General features: G+C 38.8%; 1 protein-coding gene across 2 annotated transcripts in view; it reads left to right on the top strand.

Moving 5' to 3' along the window:
• The first annotated feature begins 272 nt into the window (after nt 1-272).
• Nucleotides 273-24,211, top strand: part of TDRD7 (tudor domain containing 7) — a 63,158-nt gene continuing 39,219 nt past the window's right edge. Inside the window, exons 1-7 of one of the 2 annotated variants that reach the window (XM_019649481.1) lie at nt 347-490; nt 4,420-4,471; nt 13,750-13,962; nt 16,295-16,436; nt 17,407-17,620; nt 21,000-21,073; nt 23,573-23,790. In XM_019649481.1, coding sequence (XP_019505026.1) covers nt 13,756-13,962; nt 16,295-16,436; nt 17,407-17,620; nt 21,000-21,073; nt 23,573-23,790 — 855 coding nt within the window. In that variant the 5' untranslated portion in view covers nt 347-490; nt 4,420-4,471; nt 13,750-13,755. Of the gene's footprint in view, nt 491-4,419; nt 4,472-13,749; nt 13,963-16,294; nt 16,437-17,406; nt 17,621-20,999; nt 21,074-23,572; nt 23,791-24,211 lie in introns of both variants that reach the window. The other variant, XM_019649480.1, reaches the window with a different exon arrangement.

Below are 24,211 nucleotides of genomic sequence, written 5' to 3'. Positions count from 1 at the left end.
GAGCAAGAGTTGAATGAAACGTCTGAGCGGAAGATGAAGCAACAGCAGGAGCACGTTAGGTGCAGGCTGGTGAGGTCAGCTGGGTCCCGGGCCCTCCCGGCCCGCCCGTACTTGCGTTATCCACGAGCAGGCGCTCCTGCACTCATCCCGCAGTCGTCTTTGCCGTCGGCCCGTGCGTGGGCACGCGCAGAAACCGCTAGGCGGCGTCGGTTTCCCTTCCCACGCGCGGACGCCGGCGTGGGCCGACGAGGCCTAGGTGCCCGCGCGTGCGCAGAGTTGAGGCCGGGCTGCCCTCGGGGAGGGGCGGAGCGGGCCGGGGCCGAGCAGGGCGGGGCGGAGGCTTGAGGTGATCCCCGAGCCGCGGTAGCGGCTCCGGCTGTGCTGGGAAACCGAAAGTGGGCGGCGGCCGTGGCTGTGGCACTGGCGGAGACGGCGGCGGCGGGACCTGGGCCCAGAGGCGCGGGGACGGGCCGTGGGCCCCCGGAACGAGGTGAGCGCAGGTCCCGTCGCGGAGGGCGTGACAGGTGCCGGGCGAAGTCCGACAAGGTTTCGGGCGGACAGCGCACCTGTGTTTCTAGCGGGACAGTGGCCCCGGGCGAGTCTCGAACGGTCCCGGGGCCTCTTCCCTGCAGCCTCAGGGGATGCCGTGGTTCCGACCCTCGGCAACCGGGCAGGGCGCCGGGGTAGTTGGAGTTCCAGAGCGTTGTGTTTTAAATCTCTGAAGGGACCCCCCTCATCCGTCCCCTCGGGGCCGGGATGGACGTTCACCCGGGAGTCAGGCAGACCCGCCTGCCGCCTGGGACACTCAGTGCAGTGTGGGGAAATACAGCCGTGGGGGTGTGGACAGGGGGCGGGAGATGCTGACCAGGAAGTGGTTCCCGGGACCGGCCGCGGCCGCCCGCCTGGAGCCTGGGATGTCAGAGTCTCAAGCTGTTTGAGCTCCGGTATTTTGCACCAGGAGCTTTAAGTTCCGTCAAGGCACGGGCTCCTCTTGATAGACCAGCCCATGCAGGCCGCTCAAGTAATGCAGCCATTCCTCTCAAACCGTGAGCACCGGTGGGTACAGAGCCCCAAGCTCTGAAGGAAACATGAATCCGTGAATGAGTTGTGTCTTAACGCTCTCCAGGATCCAACAGGGTCAGGTTCTCAGCCTCAACTCAATGGGAGGAGCCCGCACGACTTTTCTGCCTTGATCTACTTGAGGGGTATAATCTATTTCCATTCATAACCAAGCGTATCGCTCCCAAATAATTTCAAAGAGCAGGAAGAGAAAATACCAATTTTAGAAAAGAATCCTGGCCCAAAAAGATTCTGATAACAAACCACTGATCTAGGTCATATACCAACCCCCCATCATGCAGATGAAAAACTAGCAGAAGAGTTTTCTGCCTAATGATATGCAACAACTCAATGACAGAAAGTGAAACTTAGACCCAAGTCCCCAACTTACCTTGGGCTGCCTTGATGCGTAAATGTTACATGTGGCAAATAGTGTGGACTTTGCAGACCTGGGTTGGAATCTGGGCTTGTCCTCTTACTAACTGTGATCTTCACCAGATGACATACTTTTTCCTTGTGCCTGGTTTTCTTTATCAAATGGAAATATTTAACTTAGTCTGCAAAGCTTTTGTGATATAACTACTGTAAATCCTTTGGCTTACAATACTAGTCAGGAAATGTTAACTCTCTTCCTTCCACCAAACTTTCCATAATTTACATAATTGGATTTCAGTGTCTTGGAGGCCCCTGCCTTAAGTTCTCTATAGAATATAAAGTGGCGCATGGTGCAGATTTTTGCAGTTCCACTCAACTGACATTCATTGAGCATCAATTACATGCAAAGTACAGTGCTGGGTACAGGGAGTTGCTTCTGGGACCAAATAGATTAGAACTCACATCTCCTGTGCCCAGTACAGGGCCATTCCGTGACACACAGCCTCCCTCTTGGCTAGTTAAATACAGTGAGACTGTGAGGCAGCGGTTGGTGGTGCCTTCAGATTTCAGTCCCTGTAGATTGGAAATGAAATGTAATCCCTGCTAATGACCTTTTAACTGTACTAGTTGAACATGGCTGAATGAACTATTGTATTTTGTAACAAGAGATTTAAACTCCTTGAAGGACCTCTCTCTGAGTTTTCTGTGCAATATAATCTAGTTGGAGACTTAATATGAATGTAAAGGAAAAACGCTTTATAATTCAACTCTGAGTGCCTACTCTGTGTTTGATCAAATGCTATTTTCAAGAACTGAGATTTGACTTAGAATGAGTGCTTTGCCTCTGGGCGCTTTCAGAATCAGCAGGTAAACACAGGAAGGACAGAAACGCCTTGGTGCTTGGAGTGAAATCTAATTCCATATTTGTGTGAATTGGTTTTTCTTTCTTTACGCAAAACCTATTTTCTCTGCCCTCTACTCCCACTGTGGTGCTTTTAAAAGCTTCATTCACTATTTCACCATTGGGCTAATTAAAAAATTTTTTGTCTTTCAAATAAACTATTTAAAAGTAGTTCATTTTGTCATTTTTTAGCTGAAGATGTTTATATCTGCCCATCAGAGCTTCTGATCAGCACAAGATACTCTGTGTGACCCCAAAGTGAACTCAGTATTTTAGCCATGCAGTTTTGTCAGGAGGAAGCAAACCTATGGTTCCCATTAGACCTTTGGACCCCATTTGAAAACTCGAAGGATTCCAAGGAAAGTTGAGAATCACAGATCTTGTCCACCTTTCTTATCTTCCATATGAAGAAAGAAACCGGAAGTGACTTGCTCACAGGGTTGCAGCTATTTAATAGCAGAACTAGGATTGACCCACACTTCCATCTAAGCTACTGTGTCATCTCTAGTATATAGATTTATAGAAAGCCCTGCTTATATATTCATAGAATGAAGTTATTAATGTGTGCATAATTTGGAGCTTGAAATTACAGTAATAAAGAAAACTGCTTCCTAAAGATACCCTAAGGAAGTATATCACCATCTGAGGGCATTAATTACTATCTTTCCTTTTAAAAAGAGTGGGTAAAGAAGGAATTCAGGTGGCAACGTAGACAATTGGAGGGAAAAGATAATTTGTTAAACTGTTGAAAGGAGAGAAATGTGAAAGGGCCTTAAAAAAAGCCTTCCCTCTCTGAGGCTCAGTGTATTGATTCCTAAGATGAGGGGTTTGGGATAAACGAGGTGATATGTAAAATCTTTTCAGCATATACATTCTGACTTTAGGGGCTCAGCTTATTGCTGAAATAATGTCTTCAAGGACAAGGGCAGCCAGTGACCAGAAGTGTATGCCCTGAGGAGATACTAAAAATTGAGTAGTTGACTAAGGAAGGTAAGAGAGATTACTTGGTGATTTCAATTTACCCTAGTAATTATTCAGATTTATTTTAGGGGTTTAGTGCCATGCTATAACTCAAATTTATGACATGAAAAATGCATTGAGGAAGATGAGCCAACTAGTACAGTTGGAAATAGTTGAGAAAGTTAGAGAAGAGAAATAGGTGAGAGCCAGATCCGCTTGGCTGCAGGTCTTTGGGCACCAATAGTGAGGAAACTCAAGCAACAGGAAGCAGATAAAATGCAAATGCCTGAGCCACAGCGGTGGGTCAATCAGTGGTAAAGGGAAGTATCTCGAAGCCATCAAAACCAGGTTCTTCAGAAAAAGACTTTTTTGGGACCATTTTCAGGTGTATTAAAGAGAAAAGCTGTGAATTTCCAAGATACACTTTTGAATGTGAGAATTATTTCAGGCTATTGAAAATGTTCAAATCTTGCATTCCTGGAGGTTGTCATTACTTTCCCCTACTCCTTGCCCCACTTCTTGTACATTATTAATTATGTCCTTCTTGTACATGATTAACTATGTAGCAAGAGAAAAGGAACAGAATGAAAGGACAAAAGGTATCAATTGCCACCATTGAAATTTTGCAACAGTTGGCAATTCTTTGGGATTTGGATGCCACACCCTTGGATCAGAATGTAGCAGATCCCTGTTTCGTGCCACTTTAAGGGCTAGTCACTAAGCATACTTTAGGGTTGCTGTCAGTGTGCCCTAAGCCAAATTGACTTTCTGATGCCTACTCTATACATTTGGAGCAGCTGTCTGAACGGAAGCCCTAAATTTGGGAGCTAGAACACTTGGATTCTTGTTGTGGTTCTGGCCATAAAATACTTGAGACCTGGAATATTTAACCCCGGGCCTCAGTTTCCTCATTTTTAAACTGAAGAGTTTGGAGATGGTGTGAAAGTACCCACTGGCATTCCATGTTTCTCTCAGCTCCCCATGCTGAGGTCGGGCCCACCGCCCTACGCTGCTTTCCTAAACCAGGCAGTGTCCCGGGACATTGTGGGATTACAGCCTGGCAGGGAATCACTGCTGCCAGGCCCTTTTCCAAAGTAGTAAGTGACTTTTTGCCTACTGTTTAGGTGAGAAATCTTGGAGGAGATCCAGTGGCTTTCTTACCAAGCTTGCCAGTTCGTAAGTATGTTAATGAGGCAAGTAAGAAAACCTGGGAAAATTCTAATATTTCAAATTTAATGCTGTACTAAAAATTTCTCCAGTACACCAATGCTTATGTCATTGCAATCTTAGCCATTTAATGCATATATTCATAGAGAGTTTCCTGTCCACACCATACTTCTCGGAAAATGTTTTTTATTAAGTAACTGCTGAAGGCCAGGTTTTGTGGTAAGCACATATAACTTTACTTCTGACACTTGTCGTTCAGAAAGAGAGGCAAGGAAAGGAGGAGGAAAAAGAGCAAAAGGGAGGAAGTGAAAGCCAAGTGCAGCATGTTGTGATCTGTTGTGGCCAGTTTCTTCCTTCTTGACTGTAGTCTTTGCTAGCTGACCTTGGTCAGTTTTCGAAATAAAAGAAAATACTCTGATTAAATAATTCTCCAGACCCACCTCTATTCAGCTCCGGCAGCACTCTTAAGCCCCTTCCTTGTCTGGGGGAACCCTTAAGAATTTTAACCTGAGAACCTGTGGTCTAAACCAGAGATGGCAACCTTATTTCTCCCCACCTAGCCTAACTTACTGTTCACCAGGGCTGGCGGAACAGTCTCAGAATAAAAGCAATTTGAATTCTCTTAAACTCTAAATTTTATTTATCACAACACTTCTAGAGAATAGATGTAAGAGGGGAAGACATTTGGAAGATCAAAATAGCAACCCTAAAAATTTGGGGAGCTACTTTAGAGAAACTTCCGAATTTAATTGTTTGGGAGAGAGGCCTAACGGTTTGCCATTGAGATATTAGTGTTGAAATTCCCATAACAGGCTTTTTTTTGTTTGTTTCTTATGGATGACATCTAAGATGGTAAACTTGATTTTTATAGTTAGAGGAAAGTATTCTTACATACTGTACTTTTTATAAAAGTTTTTGAGTATAATTGCCATCTTCAGGAAATCTCAGAATATGCCATGATAACCAAGGAATTAACAAAATTTAGAGTATTTTGAAGCAATATATTGGGTGGTCGGAAAAGTCATGATGTATTTTTTCTATGTTTTTCATTGCAAAAATGCGTCATGACTTTTCCGACAACTCAATAGTAGATTAGAAAATGATAATGATTTTTTTTTAAAGCTTTAGTTGTACCTTTCTTTTTGTTCGATGCCTAAAGTAATACCGCTAATGTAGGAATTGCAAACCAGACTGGAAGAAATTGACAAGCGTGAGAACAAGCAATATATCTGAACAAGACAAAAAAGCACATTTACTCTTCCAGGTTTACTGTGCTCAACTGCTTTTCACCAGCTCTGAGATCCTCAGTCTTATAATCTAACCAACTGCCTTTCCTTCCAAAAAAATTGTTTGCAAATAGAGAATTCCAGTATTCCATGAAAGTAGCATATTTTTAAAAAGGCGGGGGTTGGGAGACATAGAGGGTTACTTAATTCAGATTGCAGCCATATGGTCAAACTACTTCCCAGTCTTCTCAAGTATAAGGTTCTTTTTGTTGTTATTAGCTTTTTAAAAAACATTATGAAAGTTCATGTGCTAATAGTTGTACTTCTAGTGTCCAATGGTTGATAAAATTTATAACTACCATAGCTGTTGTGAATTCATTATCAGTATGGGTTTGTGAATCCCAACAGTTTCTGTACACTGTCTGAAAAACAGGAATATGTATAAGTGTGAGAGCTACCAGGATTCAAGCAGTGCTTCCTGCTCATCAGGATGTATGGATTCCTTATAGTAACACTGTATCCCTGACCTGGGCCCACTCATGAGAACACTGGCTCAGAGTGGAAAGGCCCAGAAATAAGGTACCTGATGGTTCTCAACCACAGCTTGGTGACACAATTGGCTGTCTCATTCAGTTTATAACAATCATTAAATTTTGTAAAATTTTAAAATAAATTAAAGATTATTTCTTTGCATATATTTCACATGCGTATATTTTAGTGAGTAGAAGAGAAAAGGAGTGGTGTTAGGTAGATGGAGAATTTCTCATTCCTTCATTCAGTGTTTATTGAGCTCTTGTTGTGGCTTAGGCACTAGGGATTTGGCAGTGAACAAAACCTTAAAAATCCCTGCTTTCACAGAGCTTACATTCAAGGGGAGACAGATAGTGAAATAAAGAGGAGGATTTGGTGATGGTGATAAGTGCTAAGGAGTAAACTAAGGCAGGGAACGGGTGTAGGGAGTACCGGGCAGGTAGCGTAACAGTTCTGATTTTGAATAGGATGGCCAGGGAAGAACTTGCTGAGAAGGTGAGGCAGTAAGCAAGGACTTCCCACAGAGGGAATGGCAAGTTCAAAAGCCCTCATGTGAGGCTGTCCCTGGCATGTTCCAGGAAAAGCAGGGAGATCAGTCTGGGTGGAGTGGAGTGAGGGAAAGAAAAGGAAAAGAGGAATTGAGGTCAGAGAAGTAGGGTGGGCACAGATTGTGTGAGGCCCTTTGGCCCCTATGAAAACTTTGCCCTTTTGTCTGAGTAAGTCAGGAAGCCTTAGAGGGTTTTGAGCAGAGGAATGACGTGACAGGATTCATGCTCTAAAAGGGTCACCCTCACTGTGATGTGGAGGATAGATTCTACGAAGTGAAGTGGACACAGAGAGACAAGCTCGGAGGCAGTTGCCCCAATCCAGGCAAGAACTAGGGGGATCACCACGGAGGGGGTGAGCAGTGGGGGAATTGTGGGTGTCAGTCGTCCTGCCCATCTTCATGTATCACTTGGTGGTGGTGATGGTGGCGGTGACTGATTTGCAAACCACCAACACCGAACCCCTTCCTCTTACAGACAAGGAGACAAAGGCCCAGGAGAAGGGATTTGTCCCAGGAAAATAAGTGTCCTTTACAAAGTGGTGTTGAACTTAGAGACACAAGCAAGAGGAGGCACAGACACAACCTCCTGCAATTCCCCATCTCCCCCCGCAAATCAAGTCAAACTCAAAATATCAGCAACCAGTTGTCAGCAACTTTGCTATTGAAAGAAATAGTAAACTTCTTTGAGTCTTAACTGTGGGGTTTAACTATGATAATATTGCATTAAAGAGAGTGAAACTAGGAGGTATGTGTGTGGTATGAGCCTGTCTCAGGTCAGACTGGGAAGTGTAATTTAGAAAAAAGAAAAATCTAACATGTGCCAAGAAATAAAGATAGGCAAACATGTTACACTGGGTGGGAAAAGTGAAAAATAAGGTTGAACACTTCTGTGCCACACAGATTAGCAGTGGTTTTTTTATTTTATTATCAGTTGCTTACTGGAAATACATACCTTGTATCTACATAAAACATATCTGAGAGTCTTGGGGCAGGAGGACGGAATAATTAGGAAACAGGCCATAAGATTTCTACTATATCTTGGCAGAGTCCAGGTTCCAAAAAAAGAAGACACATTTAAAGAGGGTGGGAATTCACTCCTCAGCTTGACATGCAAGACCTTCCATAATCTTACCCCAATCTTTATTTCTAGTCTAACTTGTGCTCTTGTCTCTCATGTACCCTGGGTTCTAATAGAATCTGCTCCTACTGGGTTCCCTCTGGGTTCCTGCCTCCAAGTCTTTTTCTCCATGTTGTTTTGTCCTCTATGTTTCTCTTACTTGGAAACCCAGGCTCTCATCTATACTGTCATGGAGAATTACTCATCTTTTAAAATGCTTGTCCCTTTCTACCCTGTGTGTCACTTACTTGTGTTTATACCACAGTCCCCCATGCCTCCTACCTAATACAAGTTCAATGAAAATACAGGCATTATCATGGGATACCAAGCAGTATCATTAACCTCATTTCATAATTCTATTGTTCTTATAAAAAGTCAGAGATTGAGTTATGTGCAATAATTATAAAATACATTAAATACAAAATAAAGTGTGATTAAGGAAGTGAGCATTAGACAAAGCTTTCCAGCTTTCACTATACTCTGTGGCAGTTAGGTTGTATGGATGGGTGTTTGGGCCTCCCCTTCTCCCCCCACACCCCAATTAAGTGTTCTCTTTGGGAGAACCCTGCTGGCAGCTGTTTCAGAGGAGAAATAAGGAAGATAGAGGGGGATGTTTCAGAGAAAGTGCCTGTCTCCAGCTGTCCCTTTGACTTGGAACCCATACCATCACTATGAGTAGGCCGAGTCTACTGTTCATTTCACACCGCTGTTTTTTCTCTTCACTCTACTTACTGTCTTGCTTGACTATCTTGTCTATTGTTACTTCTTCAGAGTTTTGTTTTTGTGTTTTCATTTTTGTTGTCTTCAGCGCCTGTAGGCAGGGTGATATAATAGAAAGAATGTGGGCTTTGGCATCAAACAGACCTGGACTAAAATCCTGGCTTCCATACATCCTGTGATATCTTGGTTATTTAACTTCTCTGAGCCTTGGTTTTCTCATCTATAGAATGAGAATAATACTTTTCTCCCAGGATTATTATGGATATTAAATTTTTTGAAAATAAAGTTCTCAGAATTTACACAGAGAAATAAAAACATGTCTACCCAAAGACTTGTATTGTTCAAAGCAACTTTATGTATGATACCACCCCCAAGTTGGAAGCAACCCAAATGTGTCTCAACATCCAAATGGATAAACACATTGTGGTGTATCTATACAGTGAAATACCACTCACCAATAAAGGAATGAACTGCTGGTAGATGCAGTAGCAAGGATGAAACGCAAGAACACAAGGCGACAATAATCTGTAATGCCAGAAACAGATCGGTGGACAGATTGCAGCCAGGACAATGTGTGTATCAGTGGAGAGAGTTGACTGAAAACGGGCACAACTTGAACTTTTTTTTTTTCAGGTTTATGGAGATATACTTTAGTAAAAGTCACCCTTTTTTGATTTATAGTTCTGTGAATTTTGACAAAGTTATATAGCCATGTAACTGTTACCACAATCAAGATATAGAATATTACCATCACCCTTAAAATTGCCTTGTGTTCTCTTTGTAGTCAATCCCCTCCCTACATCCCCAGCCCAAGGCAACCGCTGATAAAATTTCTGTGCCTGTAGCTTTGCCTTTTCCTGACTGTTACATAAGTAGATTCATATAGCACATAACGTTTTTGTCTGGCTTCTTTCATTTAGCAGAACATGAGGATCATCCATGTTGTTTTATGTATCAATAGTTAGTTCCTTTTTATTGCCGAGTAGTATTCGGCTGAATGGATATACCACATTTGTCTGTTCACCTCTTGATAGACATTTGGATTATTTCCAGTTTGGGGGCAATTATGAATAAAGCTGCTATCAACATTCAAATACAGGTGTCTGTGTGATCATATAATGTCATCATTTCTCTTGGGTACTTAACCTAGGAGTGGGTTTGCTGGATTGTAATCGTGTGTTTTACTTCATAAGAAACTGCCAAGCTATTTTGCAAAGGACCATTTGCATTCCCACCAGAAACGTATGAGAGTTCCAGTTGTTTTGCATTCTCATCAGGACTTCATGTTGTCAGGATTTTTGTTGTTTTAAAATTTAAGCTATTCTAATAGTTGTGTGTGATACCTCATTGTGGATTTAATTTGCATTTTCCTAATGAATAGTGCTGTATCTTTTCAAGTGTCTTTTTGGCTATCTACGTCTCAACTTTATGAAAAATGTGTTCAGATCTTTGGCACATTTTTAATTGTGCCCTTTGTTTCCTTATTATTGAGTTTTGAGTGTTGTTTATATATGCTGGTTAACGGTCCCTTACCCAGGTGTGTTTTGAAAATATTTTCTCTCAGTCTGTGGTTGTCTTTTCGTTTTCCTCAGACTTTGGAAGAGCAGGATTTTTAAATTTTGATGAGATCCAATTTGTCAAATTTTTTTTTCTGCAGTTCTAAAAAGTCTTTGCCTAACCCAAGGTTAAAAAGATTTACTCCTAAGTTTTTTCTAGAATGTTTACAGTATTAGCTTTTTCATTTAGGACTTAAGTGATCATTTTGAATTAATTTTTGCATATGATATTGACATTCAGTTTTTGCATATAGATGACCAGTTATTCTAGCACTGTTTGCTGAACTTTCTCCATTGAAATTCCTTGGTATCGTTGTCAAAAACCAGTTAGTTGACCATATGTGTGGGTCTATTTCTGGATTATGTATTCTGTTCCATTAATCAATGTGACTGACATTTTGACAGTACCACAATATTTTGATTAATATAGTTTGATAGTAAGTCTTGAAATCAGCATTATTCCACTGACTAGGATCTTTAATGTAATAATGAGTAGGAAAGTGGAAAAGAGTGGATATTGTTGCCTTATTCCCAATCTTAGGGAGAAATCATTCATTCTTTCTCCATTGTATATCATGTTAGCTTTGGGTTTTTCTTAGATACTCTTCATCAGGCTAAAGAGTTTCCTTTCTATTCTTCTTTTCTTAGAATTATCACAAACTTTTTAATTTTGTCCAATGTCTTTTTTTACATATTGATATGATTAGGTAGTTTTTCTCCTTTAGTTTGCTAATACAGTGAATTACATTGATTGACTTATAAATGTTGAACCAACCTTGCATTCCTAGGATAAATCATTGTTGATCATGATGTGTTATCCTTCTGACATATTGTTGGATTTGATTTGTTAATATTTAGTTAGGAACTTTTGCATTTATGTTCATGAGGAATATTGGTCTTCTCTTGTAATGTCTTTGTCTGGTTTTGATATTAGCATAATGCTGGCCTCATAAAATGAGTTCAGAAGTGATCCCTTTCCCCTCTATGTTGTGGAAGATTTTGTGTAGAATTCTTTCTTAAGTATTAGGTATAATTTGCCAGTAAAGCCATCTGGGCTTTGAGTTTTCCTCGTGTGAAGGTTTTTAACTACAAATTCAGTTTCTCTAATAGATATAGGGATATTAAGGTTATCTTTTTTTTTAATAAGGCTTGGAATTTGTGTCTTTCAATGAATGTATTCATTTTATATAAGTTACCAAATTTATTGGCATAAGTTGTTTATAATATTCTCTTGTAAATGTCTGTAGAATCTGTATTGACGACCTTTAAAAAATTCTGTTATTGGTAGTTTCTGTCTTTTTTTTCTTGATTTATCTACCTGGAAGTTTATCAGTTTTATTGATGTTGTCAAAAAACTGGTTTTGCTCTCATTATTTTTTCCTCTACTTTTTTTCTATTTCATTACTGATTTGTTTCATAATTTCAATATTTATTTTGCTCTCATCTTTATTTCCTTCCTTCTACTTACTTTTGCTATAATTTGCACTCTTTTTTTCTCACGGTAGTAGATTTATCACTGCTTTGAGACCTTACTTCTTTTCTTACATAACCATACAATGTTGTAAATTTCCCTCTAAGTACCTGTAGCAAATTTTTATATATTGTGTTTTCATTTATTTAAAAATGTTTTCTGTTTTTTTGGAGCCTTCCTCTTTGACCCTTGGTTATTTGGGAGTATGTCATTAAATTTGCAACTACATGGGGGTTGTCCACATATCTTTCTGTTATTGGTACATAATTTAATTGTTTTCTGGTCTTAGTATACTCTTTGTATAGTTTCAGTTATTCTAAATTGTTCAAGGATTGTTTTAGGTCCCAGCATATATTCTATCTTGGTAAATGCATCTTGAAAAGAATGTATGAGGTATGATAAAAAAAATACAGTGAATTTTTACATTAAAAAAACTTACTACAGTCAAAGACACATTGCCATTAATCCTCCTCAAAATACTCCCCCTCACTTCAAACATATTTATCCCATTGTTCTTGCCTCTTGCCACTTTCTGAAGCAGGTCTGGAAGTCCTCTTTAGTGAGTGTCTTTAATTCATCCTCCATCATGACAATGCTCCATGTCACACATCGCTTCTGGTATACGTCAATTTCTGTCAAATGAAAACATTATGGTGTGTCCTCATCCACCTTATTCACCAGATCTGGCACTGTGTGACTTGTGGCTCTTCCCCAAAGTCAAAATGACCATGCAAGGAAAATATGTTGAATCAATTCAGGACATCGAGACAGCCACAACAGCTCAACTAAAGACACTCACGAAAGAGGACTTCCAGAGCTGCTTCAGAAAGTGGCAAGAATGATGGGATAATTGTGTTTGAAGCAAAGGGGAGTATTTTGAGGGTGATTAATGGTAATGTGTCTTTTACTCAAATGAATTTTCTTCTTAAACTTAAACATTCACCATATTTTTTTTATCATACCTCATATTTATTTGGTCCCTTTTTCTTAGCCTTTTATAGATTCTTCTTCCTTTGTCCATTTCTTAAATGACAACCTTCTACAAAGGTCCATTCTTAACTTTGTTTTTGACTCCCTGGACACCAAATACCACGTACTCGTATATGTTGAAGACCAACAAATCTATAACCAGCTTAGACCTGTAGTCTAAGTTCCTAGTGAGCATATCTATGTGATTGTCCTATGAGCATCCCAACCTCCATATGTCCAAAATGAATCCACTCTCTTCCTCTCCTGCAGATCTGTCTCTACCACACTGAGGAGTGTGGGTCATTACTATCCACTATACTTCTAAGCTAGAAACTTGGAACTTTCCTCATCATTCAAAGTTAACAAGTTCCTGTTGATTCCACCTCCTAATTACCTCTCAAATTGATTTTTTTTGTTTATTCCCAAGGCCTTGTGCTCAGGTTCTCCACATTTCCAAATATTCTTACAAGTCAGTCTTTTTCCTTCTAACTTATCTTCTCCACTACTGAATAGTGATTTTCCTAAAATGCAGAGCTGATCATTTTATTTCCCTATTTAAAATCACTCTTAAGGCCCTGCATTACTTTTGGAAAAAAATGCAAACATATTAGCATAATATAGTAGCCTCATCTGGGTCTGCCTCTTCCTACCTCTCCTGTACCCATTGTTTTAATCATCAGCTTGGAGTCTTCGTTCAATCATGTCCATCCACTTAACTGCCTGGAATTCTCAGAACGAACCATGTTACTTCTCTCTCACTTCTGTGCCTTTTGCACTTTCTGTTCCCTACTTGGGGCTGATACCTCTCCCCATCCCCACCCCTAACACACACCCTCTTCCTCCTTGCCTGACTGACTCCTTCTCGACCTTCAGGACTCCATTCAGGCCTCCCGTCATCTGGGAAACATTCCCTGATATCCCCTGATACCTTTCCTCCCCAGGCTAGTCTTTGTGCCTTTCTGACTTCTTCTGTGTTCTCATAGTATTCTGTGCTTTTCTCTACCATAGCAGTATTTCCCTGTACTGGAATAGTACAGCAAGTATTCAGTAACAATTTATGGAATGATCTAACAAGTCTAAACTCTGAAAATCTATTTGAATTCACAGACTAATGAATCGTATCATGTAACCGTCTACTGTTCTCTTGTAGGTGAAGATGCTGGAAGCAGATCTAGTTTCAAAAATGCTACGAGCTGTTCTACAGTCTCATAAGAATGGAATAGCATTGCCCCGGCTCCAAGGAGAGTACAGGTCCTTGACTGGAGACTGGATCCCCTTCAAGCAGTTAGGTTATCCTACGCTAGAAGCCTATCTGAGAAATGTGCCTGCAGTTGTCAGGATAGAGACCAGTAGATCTGGAGAGGTAAGGAAGTAATTGTGCATGTCAGAGGAGTCAAACCAATTCTTAACTGCCTATCTGGCACTTCTAATCCCATAACTGTGAGAGAAATCAAAGTGAAAAGTGCTGACTAAGTGGTTTGGTTTTGGTAGCGATAGGGAGAACAGCATCTAAGCACAGATTCCGATTACTTTGGTTAACCCCTCAAATTCTTTTCATTGTAGAAATAAAATTTTAACCACATTAAATAAGAAATTTTAAAATGAAAGTTTACCTAGCCTCAACATCCATACAAAATAACTGAACTGGAGCCCTTAGCTGCCTAAACATCACACCCACGCCTTACAAACCTGCTACAACTGGTTTTGCCTAAACCACTAATGACCTCCTGATTACCAAATCTAGCAGACATGTTTAAATTCTCATCATTTGACCTCACTCAAATCTGTTCCTACTATCGGATCCTAATTGGTCATTCAGCACTTATTACAGAGCCCTCCCTACTCTCCTCCCTGTCTTTAGTCCCTTTTCTCTCTAGCATGTTCTTGCCTTCACACAAATATAATCATAGTATTCTATAACTTTAAATCCTTCATTTCTTTGTAATAATATTATATATTCATATCCTCTAGAAGAATATTTTATGTATAACAGGCAATTTGGTGATAGCAAGTAAATTTTTTATTGTACATACTGTGACCCAGCAGTTTCACTTCTTGGTATCTGCCTCATGTACATACAGTATAAAAGATATAGACAAACCACCACCTAAAAGACAAAAACACCCACTCCCCACAAAACAGTACATTTTTCTAGGTACGTTTAAATATACATGTAAAGACATAGAACAGGTATGGAGTTTCTCACCAAAACTTATTATAGTTGTTCCTCTGTTTGCAGTGGGTAGGGGGAGGGAGTGGGTGGAGGAGGAAAAAGGGGCCCAGGATGAGGAGAATGGTCAAAGGGGGGGGAGGGTTCACCTAGCCTCTAATAATTTTATATGAAGAAGGTATAAGTTAGTTAAATATTACATTAATAATAAAACATTCTTCAGTGTCCCTGATTCTCCCAGACAGATTTAAGCCGTCCTTTCTGCCTATTTACACCTTGTAATACATCCACTATACTACTTGACACAGTGCTCTCTCTATTTATTCTCTTTGTCCCTTTTTCCTTCATAAGTCCCTTGAGGTTAAGAGATTTTTTCACCCCTAATAGTTGGTGCTTGATAAATATGTATTGACTGTGTATGAATGATCAAATGTCTGAATGAATTAATCAGATAATAATGCTTCATATGGTTACTAAGCTATAATTTACTCTTTATTTCTGGATTTGGGACACTTTTTAATGTTTCCAGGTTTTGACTATTAGAATAGCCCCTATTGTACATATTTGGATATGTAACTTTTTATTATTTTGAATTATACTCTTGTAACATTTTCAGGAATAGAAATTCCTGGCCAAAAAGTAGGAACATGTTTTGGCTTGTGTTGTAAAGCCTCATTGCTTTACGAAGACTTACCCGCCAGACGGGGCTTTCAAGGTCTTCATACTTCATACAATAGTCAACATACTTTTTACAAATACCCTATATGTCACACCAACTTTTTTAAAAGATAAAAAGCTGAGCTGCTGTGTTTTCAGCAGGTGCAGAGGGTCTGGGGTCTATGCTTGCCGTTCCCCACTTGCACACGCTTGCCAAAGTGAGGCTCCCCCATGGAATCCTATGGCTCCATTGAACAATGGAAAAACAGAGATCTAAGCCCTGTAAGACCCTTTTTTACAGCTGCAAATACTGAGATTAGGGAGGTAAACTGATTTGCCCGAAGTCACCCAGCTAATCTGTGCAGTGGCTAGACTAGGATTTAGTGGTCTTTGAAAGGAATACAACATAGCAGTTACATGTACGTACTTTGGATTCAGAGACATAGCCGAGCTGTGTGACTTGGGAAGTTTGCTTAACTTTTATGAGCCTCTGTTTTCCCATTGTGTAAAATGGAATAAAATATATCTCACAGATTATATGAGATAATATATGCAGCTCACCTTTGGTTCATTTGTGAATCCCATAGTATCTAGCACACTGTAGATGCTTAATAAACACCTGTTTAAGGCATAAATGAAATTTTCAATTTGAGAAAAGAAGATTATTCAGTGTGCTAGACTGTACTTGATTTCTCTTGTAGAGAATATAATTTTACTCCAACATTATTAAGGAGAGAGAGACATGAATATTTGCATACAGCTCGATTTGGGACATGGAAACTTACTAAGACCCACTTTTAAAAACTGGCCTCTGGGCACCAGTGAATCTGAGAAATGTTTCCCCTCTCACTTTGCCTCTCATGAATAGATGACATGCTATGCCGTGGCCTGCACAGAAACTGCAAGGATTGCTCAGCTTGTGGCTCGTCAGAGGAGTTCCAAAAGGAAAACTGGGAGGCAAGTCAATTGTCAGATGAGAGTAAAGAAAACCATGCCATTTTTTCTAGAAGGTAAAGACTTTTGCATGCTAAAAATTGTAAGCTTGTCTATGAATACCCTGACATACGGAATTATGGAAATATTGCTTCTATTCATGATTAACACTTGTATTTATAACTATTCATATGTCAAGGAGGCAATCCTGAAGCTGTTACTTCCATTTAAAATTAAGTGAACATGATGAGCATGACTTACTAAATGCAGTGACTACTCTGTGTGAAATAACTCAGAGTAGATTTTAATCAAGCTTATGGCAAAGTATGGTTTTATTCTTTTAGGTTATTTGAGGAAAAGCCTCATCCAGATGTTGGCTGAACCAAGAGCCTATGATTTAATGTCTCATTTTGCAAATCATGCCTTTTAGTATAAATCCTCTATTTTCAGAAAAACATGAATTATATAGTACACAAAGGTGTTATATAGGCAACTCAGCCTGTGTTTACTGAACACTCATCTCAAGAAGCTTATAATCAGTTCTAAGACTAAATTCTCAAGAAATAGTTCAATGGTAATAGAGTAAAAGCCTAAATGCCACAGCAAGTATTTTAGGTAAGGTAGCAATCATTGTGAGTGACAATGACAATGGAGGACTTTATAGAGACAGGGAAACTTGAACCCAGACCTCAAACGATGGGAAGAGTTTAAATTGATGGAGAGGAGATGAGAGGACGGAGATGTAGCTGAGCGTGCTGCCTATGTAAGAACATGAGGTAGCTGCCACCGAAGTGTTAATTGGTGAGTAGAGGGAAAGTAAATGGCTAGTCTAGGAGACGAAGCCACATTTTGAAGAGCCTCATCTGCTAACTACTCACCAATCTACTCATCCCCTACTGATCAGTCCCCCCGTGTGACAACCTCCTCATGTTCTTACACACTGTGCTGAGAGTAGACACATAGAAAACATCTGGACAGGGGAGTGACATAATGAAACTAGGATTTGGGGAAGCTAACCAATTCCAATCTGTATGTCTAACTTCATAGGAAAACCAAAAGCAACCCTCAGACAACCAGGATTTTCTTCGGATTTTTCTATCAGCAAAAAACCCAATCCCACACTGTTAAGAGACAAAGGAGACTCTCTCATAGTTAAGTGTGATGTTGAAATGTCACCTTACACATTGCACACAACTGTTGGAAGTGAAGTAGTCAAAGATGTTCCAATGCACAGGCACGTGACCCTGTCTGCCAACAACAGGTACTTGTTCTTTGTCTGACCAAAGGGAGGAGTTTGGTGAACCTAGAATAATAAATGTCAAAAATGTATGTTCAGGGAAAGAAGGAAATACTTTCTGTTTTGTCTAATGTAAGTTCATATGTAGTAGGGAAATGCAACATTACTACTAAGTACACTTTTTCTGGCTGCATGAATGTCGTTCTCTGAATATCTCCATTTGATGTTTTCTTTGCATTTTTGGTAATTTCTCCTTGTGAAATTCATTTTAAAAGGTCTTACAAGTTGTTCTAGGATTCTGTTTCAAAATAACTTACAACTTTTTCTGGACACCTTTCTTGTAATTAATTTTGTACGTTTTAAGTAAAATCTGATTGATTTATACATGGCGCTGTGCTCCAATGATCATATCCATAATTATACAGTAGCTTAATACATCCATGCATCAGACTACCAGACTGGCAGTAATGACACAACCTTAAAGTTTTCGTTTGCATGCTGCCATCCACTAGCCAGGTGAAATAAGTAAAAATATTTCATCTTTTGGAGCTGTGGTGTCCTCATTTGTCCAATGAAAATGTTAACTAGGTGATCTCAAATTTTCTTTCTGTCTCGAAATTTTATGCTTTTATAAGGTAACGCAAGCCAGCAAACTATGACCCATGGGCCAAATCAAGCCCATTGCCTGTTTTCTAAATAAAGTTTTATAGGAACACAGCCACGTCCCTTAGTTTATATATTGTCTGTGGTTGCTTTTGCACAACTGCAGAGCTGAGGAGGAGTACAGAGACAGTATACAGCCTGGAAAGCTTAAAATATGTACTAGTAGACTCTTTACAGAAAACATTTGCTAACTCCTGATGTAGATGAATCAGTATCAAATGCAGTTATCTATTTGTGCCTTTATAAAACACATTTTGTTTTACCAAATGCCTTTAGTGTTCAAAAATTTTATTTTGTGTGAAAGATAATTTCTCTAGTCCACCCACTCCAACAAGCACCTCCCCCATACTAGAATACCTAGAAAGAATTAATTTTTTAAGTTTGGCAAAATATTAATTTTTATATTTTGGTATTTTTTATAAAGCAACCCTTAAGTATTTGCCATAATGGTATATATTTAATGTTTTTATGGTTATTATAATTTTGATAGGTCTAGAAAATACATGTTTAAAACTTGGATCTTAACCCAAAGCATTTGTTGGGCCTAGTGTATGACTGAGGCACAATTTTCTCCTCTGGTTACATACCGAAATTTTAAAATCCTACTTGAATTAAATCTATAAAGTTATAGCAAAATTAGACATCCTGGACTGTGGATCCAGAGGGGAGTATTCCCCACCCCACAATCTAGTGTCTCCTACCCCTCACCTAGTGGCACTGAGCGGCCCAGTTAAGTGTCCCATATCAGCAGGTAGCACCGGCAGTGATTGAGTGGGGGGGCCCCACAAGTAGCCTAAATAGCAGACCCAAGATGGTGCTTTCGGACCTGCAGCCTCATGTGCTTCTACCCCTCCCACCTAGCAGCACCAGGCCCAGGGAAGTGCATTCTGCTTCCATGGGCATCCTCTTCAGAGATCACATAGGAGCCCCAGCAGCAACAGATGTATGTACCAGACCAGAGTAGTACCACAAGGGCTCTGAAAACTAAATTATCAGTGTAACCACAGCCTACAAAACTGGGCCAGGAGCTATGCGCTAAACCTAAACAGGGTAAATGTCTGCTAAAATAAGACATTTAAATAGGATTCACACTCTCCTAATACATGTACAAATGTCTAGGATACAAAAAAAAATCACTTGTTACACTAAGAATCAGGAAAATGACAACTTGAATGAGAAGAAACAATCAACAGATACCAACACCAGTATGAATCAAGTGTTGTAATTATCTGACAAGGATTTTAAGGCAGCTGTCATAAAAATGCTTCCAGAGCATTTTTTGAAAAAATAGAAAATAGAAAATTCACCAAAGAAATAGAACATAGAAGAAAAGAACCAAGTGGAATCTATAGTACTGAAAAATGCAACACTGAAATAAAAAATGCACTGGATGAGCTCAGTAGCAAAAGGAATATGACAGAAGAAAGAATCTATAAACTTGAAGATAGAAAAATAGAAATTACCCAATCTGAAACAGCAAACAGACTTCAAAAAATCAAACCAAAACAAAACAAAAAAATAGCTTGCAGAGCCTGAGGGGCGTATGGGGAAAAAAACTAGCAGAGCCTTAGGGACCTATGGGAGAAATAAGAAAGATCTAATATTTGTATTATCAGAGTGTTAGAAGGAGAAGAGAAAATGGGGCTTAAATGAGTATTTGAAGGCACAATGGCTGAAAACTTCTTAAGTTTGGCAGGACATAAACCTACAGATTTAAGAAGCTTAGAGAACCCCAAAGAGGATGAATTGAAGGAAACCCACACTGAGATACCTCATAACTAAACTTCTGAAAACTAATGACAAAAAAAAATCTTGAAAACAGGCAGAGAGAAATGACATATCACCTATAGTGGAATATCAATTTTAATGACAGTGGATTTCTTATTCACAACAGTGGGGGAAGAAAATGGCACATTTTTCTGGTACTGAAAGAAAAAAACTGTCAACCACAAATTGTATATCATTCTATTTATTCTTAACAACAGTCACTCTCCCTTGCATGTACCAACCACTGCCCTAGGCACTGGGAACGCAGGTAATTAAGACACTTGGAGTCTAGTGAGGGAGACAGACATGAACACAAATTATTTCTGTGTGTGTGTGTGATTTATTTCTTTGTCCTCATATTTGGAAAAATCTATGTATATCCAATATAATTTATATAAAATTATTTTGGTGAGCATGTGAGGTGGGGAATCTATGTTTATTTTTTTCTAAGGAGTTATTTGAGCAATCTCCTGTCTGGTTCGAAATATCACTTTTATCATGTGCTAAGCTATAATGTAAATTGAGTGTTTCTAACCTCTCTACCATTTTACTTACCTGTCCCACTATTTTAAATGTTGTAACTTTATAATACATTTCAGCAATATCTGGTGATAAAAGTCCTTAATTTTTTAGTTATAGTCCAAAATAGTTTCTATGTTCAACTCTTTATTCTTTGCAAGGTTTTCTTTATTTTGTATTGCTTGTTCCTTAAAGGTGAGTTATTGGAACTCTAACTTCCAAGTTCTTTTAAAGTCCTGGTTTAACTTTAGCTTTTAATATATTTTTCTCTGGGTGCATATGAATCATGAAAGCTGATTCCAGGTATATTTTCATTTTTGCTTGTTTTGAAATATTTTAATGACTTGTTTTGCTGTTCAGTGCCACAGAAACTGTAAATGAAAAGTATAGTGTTTTAAAACTTGGTATTTACTTTGCTATTTGAATTTTAATTTACTTTTTTTTAATACCTTAGGTTTAGCCCAAAGGTATCCCTTCCACCACCTTTTCAGATGCCTCCCTCAAGAACCTGTACTAAGGAAATGAGTGGTATGTTTTCTAAACATTAGCTTCATGATACATTTTGGCTTCAGGAGCCTCAGAGCCCCAAGAAAAATATCCGGTGGTGGCTTTTGACACTCACTCTCACCACCTCCTACTTGAAGTATGTCTTTCCCAATTTTAAGTTATGAATTGAAATGATCTAAAGAGAAAATAAATAATACCTCCAAACATATTATTATTCTGACTTGAGGACTTCCTCAAAACAGATGTATTCTGTTTTATTTCCGCATGTCACCTGCAGAGATACTTGTGTCCCTTGTTACCCTGTCACTCATTAGAGGTTAAGATTGAGAGTACATAAATGTGGGACCTAAACTCATAAAGTAATTTCACATACTTGACCATGTAAAATCTGGAACCCTAAACTGTGTAGTGACCACTAATCATTTAAATATGAATATAAATGATTGCTCAGGTTATACAATCCAAAAGGGCTGTTAAAGAAAACGGAGATATAATAAAATCAAAGAATCGGAAGATTAGAAATGCATCCATTCTCATCTTGTCTCCTCCAATCAAAGTGTAAATCCCCTAAGGGACACAGTGTTTTCAGAATTAGCACTTAGGTTGCATGAAATTAAAATGTGATGTTAAATGATTTGCTGCTTTAAGTCTGATTCTTACTGAATTGAAGTCATTTTTCCATATCTCCATTATTTCTTATAGAAATTAATTGAACAATATGATTCTTTGTTTATATCAATTACTTTTACATATGCATTTTCTGAAATATAGCCGTGTTTCAGTAAAGTTGTATACCCTTTGGAGGCTGTAAATCCTTTTAAACATTTTTAGCAGAACAAAGAGGACTTGTTTCAGGAGGATTACAATTCACATGACAGCTGATATGCACCCATTATTTCCTTTTGGATTTTATAACCTGAGGAATCATTTATATCCATATTTAGATACTTAGTGATCCTTGCACACAGTTTAGGGTCCCAGCTTTTAAATGGAGTGTCTGAAATGATCTTATAAGTTTAAGCCCCGTACTTATGTATTTTAAATCTTACCCTCTAATGAGTGAGAGGGTGACAATGGACAAAGTATCTCTGCAGGGGCACACTTATACACAGCCTCTTCTACCTGCTGGCAGCCTAGATTACTTTCTTGATTTGTTTAACAAAAGGTACAGAAGCTTAGGTGACTCCAGTGGCCCCGCAGGGCAGGTGCACTTGCCTGTGTGCATCAGCTGTTGACACTCTCTTCAGGTGGCGTGTGGATGGCCACTCCTGAGAAACTCATCTTTTTCTTTCTCCTAGTCCTTTTATATCATTAGTGAGGAAGAACTTAAATAAGTCAGTTCTTCCTTTAGTAGGAAACATATATGGACATCCTGGGCCCTTCTGTTCACTGAGCCAAACTAAGTCTCAGCAAGGCCAGGCCTCGTACCCTGTCAGCATCCAGCCATCCTCAAGGAACAGCTCTGGTGTCTTGGCCTCCTCAGAGGCCAGTGCGCCCAAACCACAGCCTGTGTGTCTATACCAGCCAGTTCAAAATAAATGAAAAATGGTTGAATTCGAGAAAAAATCCTATATGATTAAAATATGAATGTATTTTACTTGTAGTTGGTAATTTTTAATATACTCTGATCTGTATCCTAGTGAAATTTAGAAAAGATTTGGAATGAATTTCATAGTTTTTAAAATACCAGAACTGTCTAGTTATAGTGAACACTTAAATTTTGTATTTTAGGATGTTAACTCAGGCATTCTAAGTTTTAAATAAAAAATAAATGTGAGTAAGAGAGCTAGTCAGCACTTTATAAATATTCGCTCATGAAAGATAAATAATTTGAATTGGGGAAATAAAAACAAATCACGGATAGTTACCTGTGTGCTTCAAACTTTTTTATGTTTATAAACTGAGGCTAGGATGAGTATTGTAGGTGGATCATTTTTTGAACTTCATTGTATTGCTAAATTATTTTTCTCGTTAATAAAAGGGAAAATTGATCATATCCTAAAACCTGGACAATTTTTTGCTTTCTATAAAATGTTCTTCGATCAAATTAGTAAGGCATTATCCTCATGCTTTGTAGAATATAGCTTTAAATTCAGCATTGCACATATACCATTATCTAAAATTTAACCTTTCTTAGTTGCAGTTAAGAATTATTGATTTAAAAGAAAAAAGAAAAAAAAGAAATAAACAAAAAAATTACTGATTAAATAATAAATTTCATTATTTTTTATGAAGCAAGATCATTCTTAAGTTTAAATTAAACTATGAAGCACCCTTGCAAAATAAAAGGGCTAGGTTTTCTCTGTGGGTGGTGGTGGTGACTCTGCTGGTTATTTCAGGGTTAAAAATAGAATGAAGTTGTCTTGGTCCTGCTTTGCCCAATCTGGTTCCCTTCTAAACCCCTTGACCCCCACAAGCAAGAAGTAGAACAAAGCCTAATGACACAAACATTAGGTAAATAAGGATAATCTACATTGTTAAGCATTTTGGTTAATTCTATCATTTTTTTTTAATTTAAAGATAATTTAAATCAGAATGTTGAAAAATCAAACGTCACACCTCCTGCCTCTTGCACTTATAAAATGGATGAGGTTCAAAACCGCATAAAGGAAATACTAAATAAGCATAACAATGGCATTTGGATATCAAAGCTTCCACATTTTTACAAAGAATTATATAAAGAAGAACTTAATCCCGGAATTATACAACAATTTGAGCACTGGCCTCATATTTGCACAGTAAGTTTTTCCTTATTTCTCCCTCCTGATGCCCCCTCCCTTCCCCACTTTCAGATTCTGAGTATGATTCTTACTGAGTTGAACTCATTTTTTTTCCATAAGAACACTTCTCCAGGTGTTCTCCATGGCATTAGTCATATCACCTTTTATCCAGAGAGCATAAATCACTTCACTTCATAATATGGCTTCATTAATCTTTATCTCTAAGATTAACACATATAGGTTCTTATTTATAGGAGAAGTGTGTCAAGGATTGAGGGCTGCATGTGTTATAATTGCTGTTTTTATATGTTTTGTTTTAAATTATTTTTAATATGTGATAATATGTATACCATTTTGTATTGAACTACCAATAGACACTGATAGCTTTACCATTTTAATAATGAACTTACTGGTAATAAAACTTTTTTTATTTGCCTCA

The sequence above is a fragment of the Hipposideros armiger genome, unplaced genomic scaffold, assembly GCF_001890085.2.
Source record: "Hipposideros armiger isolate ML-2016 unplaced genomic scaffold, ASM189008v1 scaffold_133, whole genome shotgun sequence".
Classification (NCBI taxonomy): Eukaryota; Metazoa; Chordata; class Mammalia; order Chiroptera; family Hipposideridae; genus Hipposideros; species Hipposideros armiger.
The sequence above is the reverse complement of the archived record's forward strand: the minus strand, read 5'-3'. Positions and strand labels throughout refer to the sequence as shown.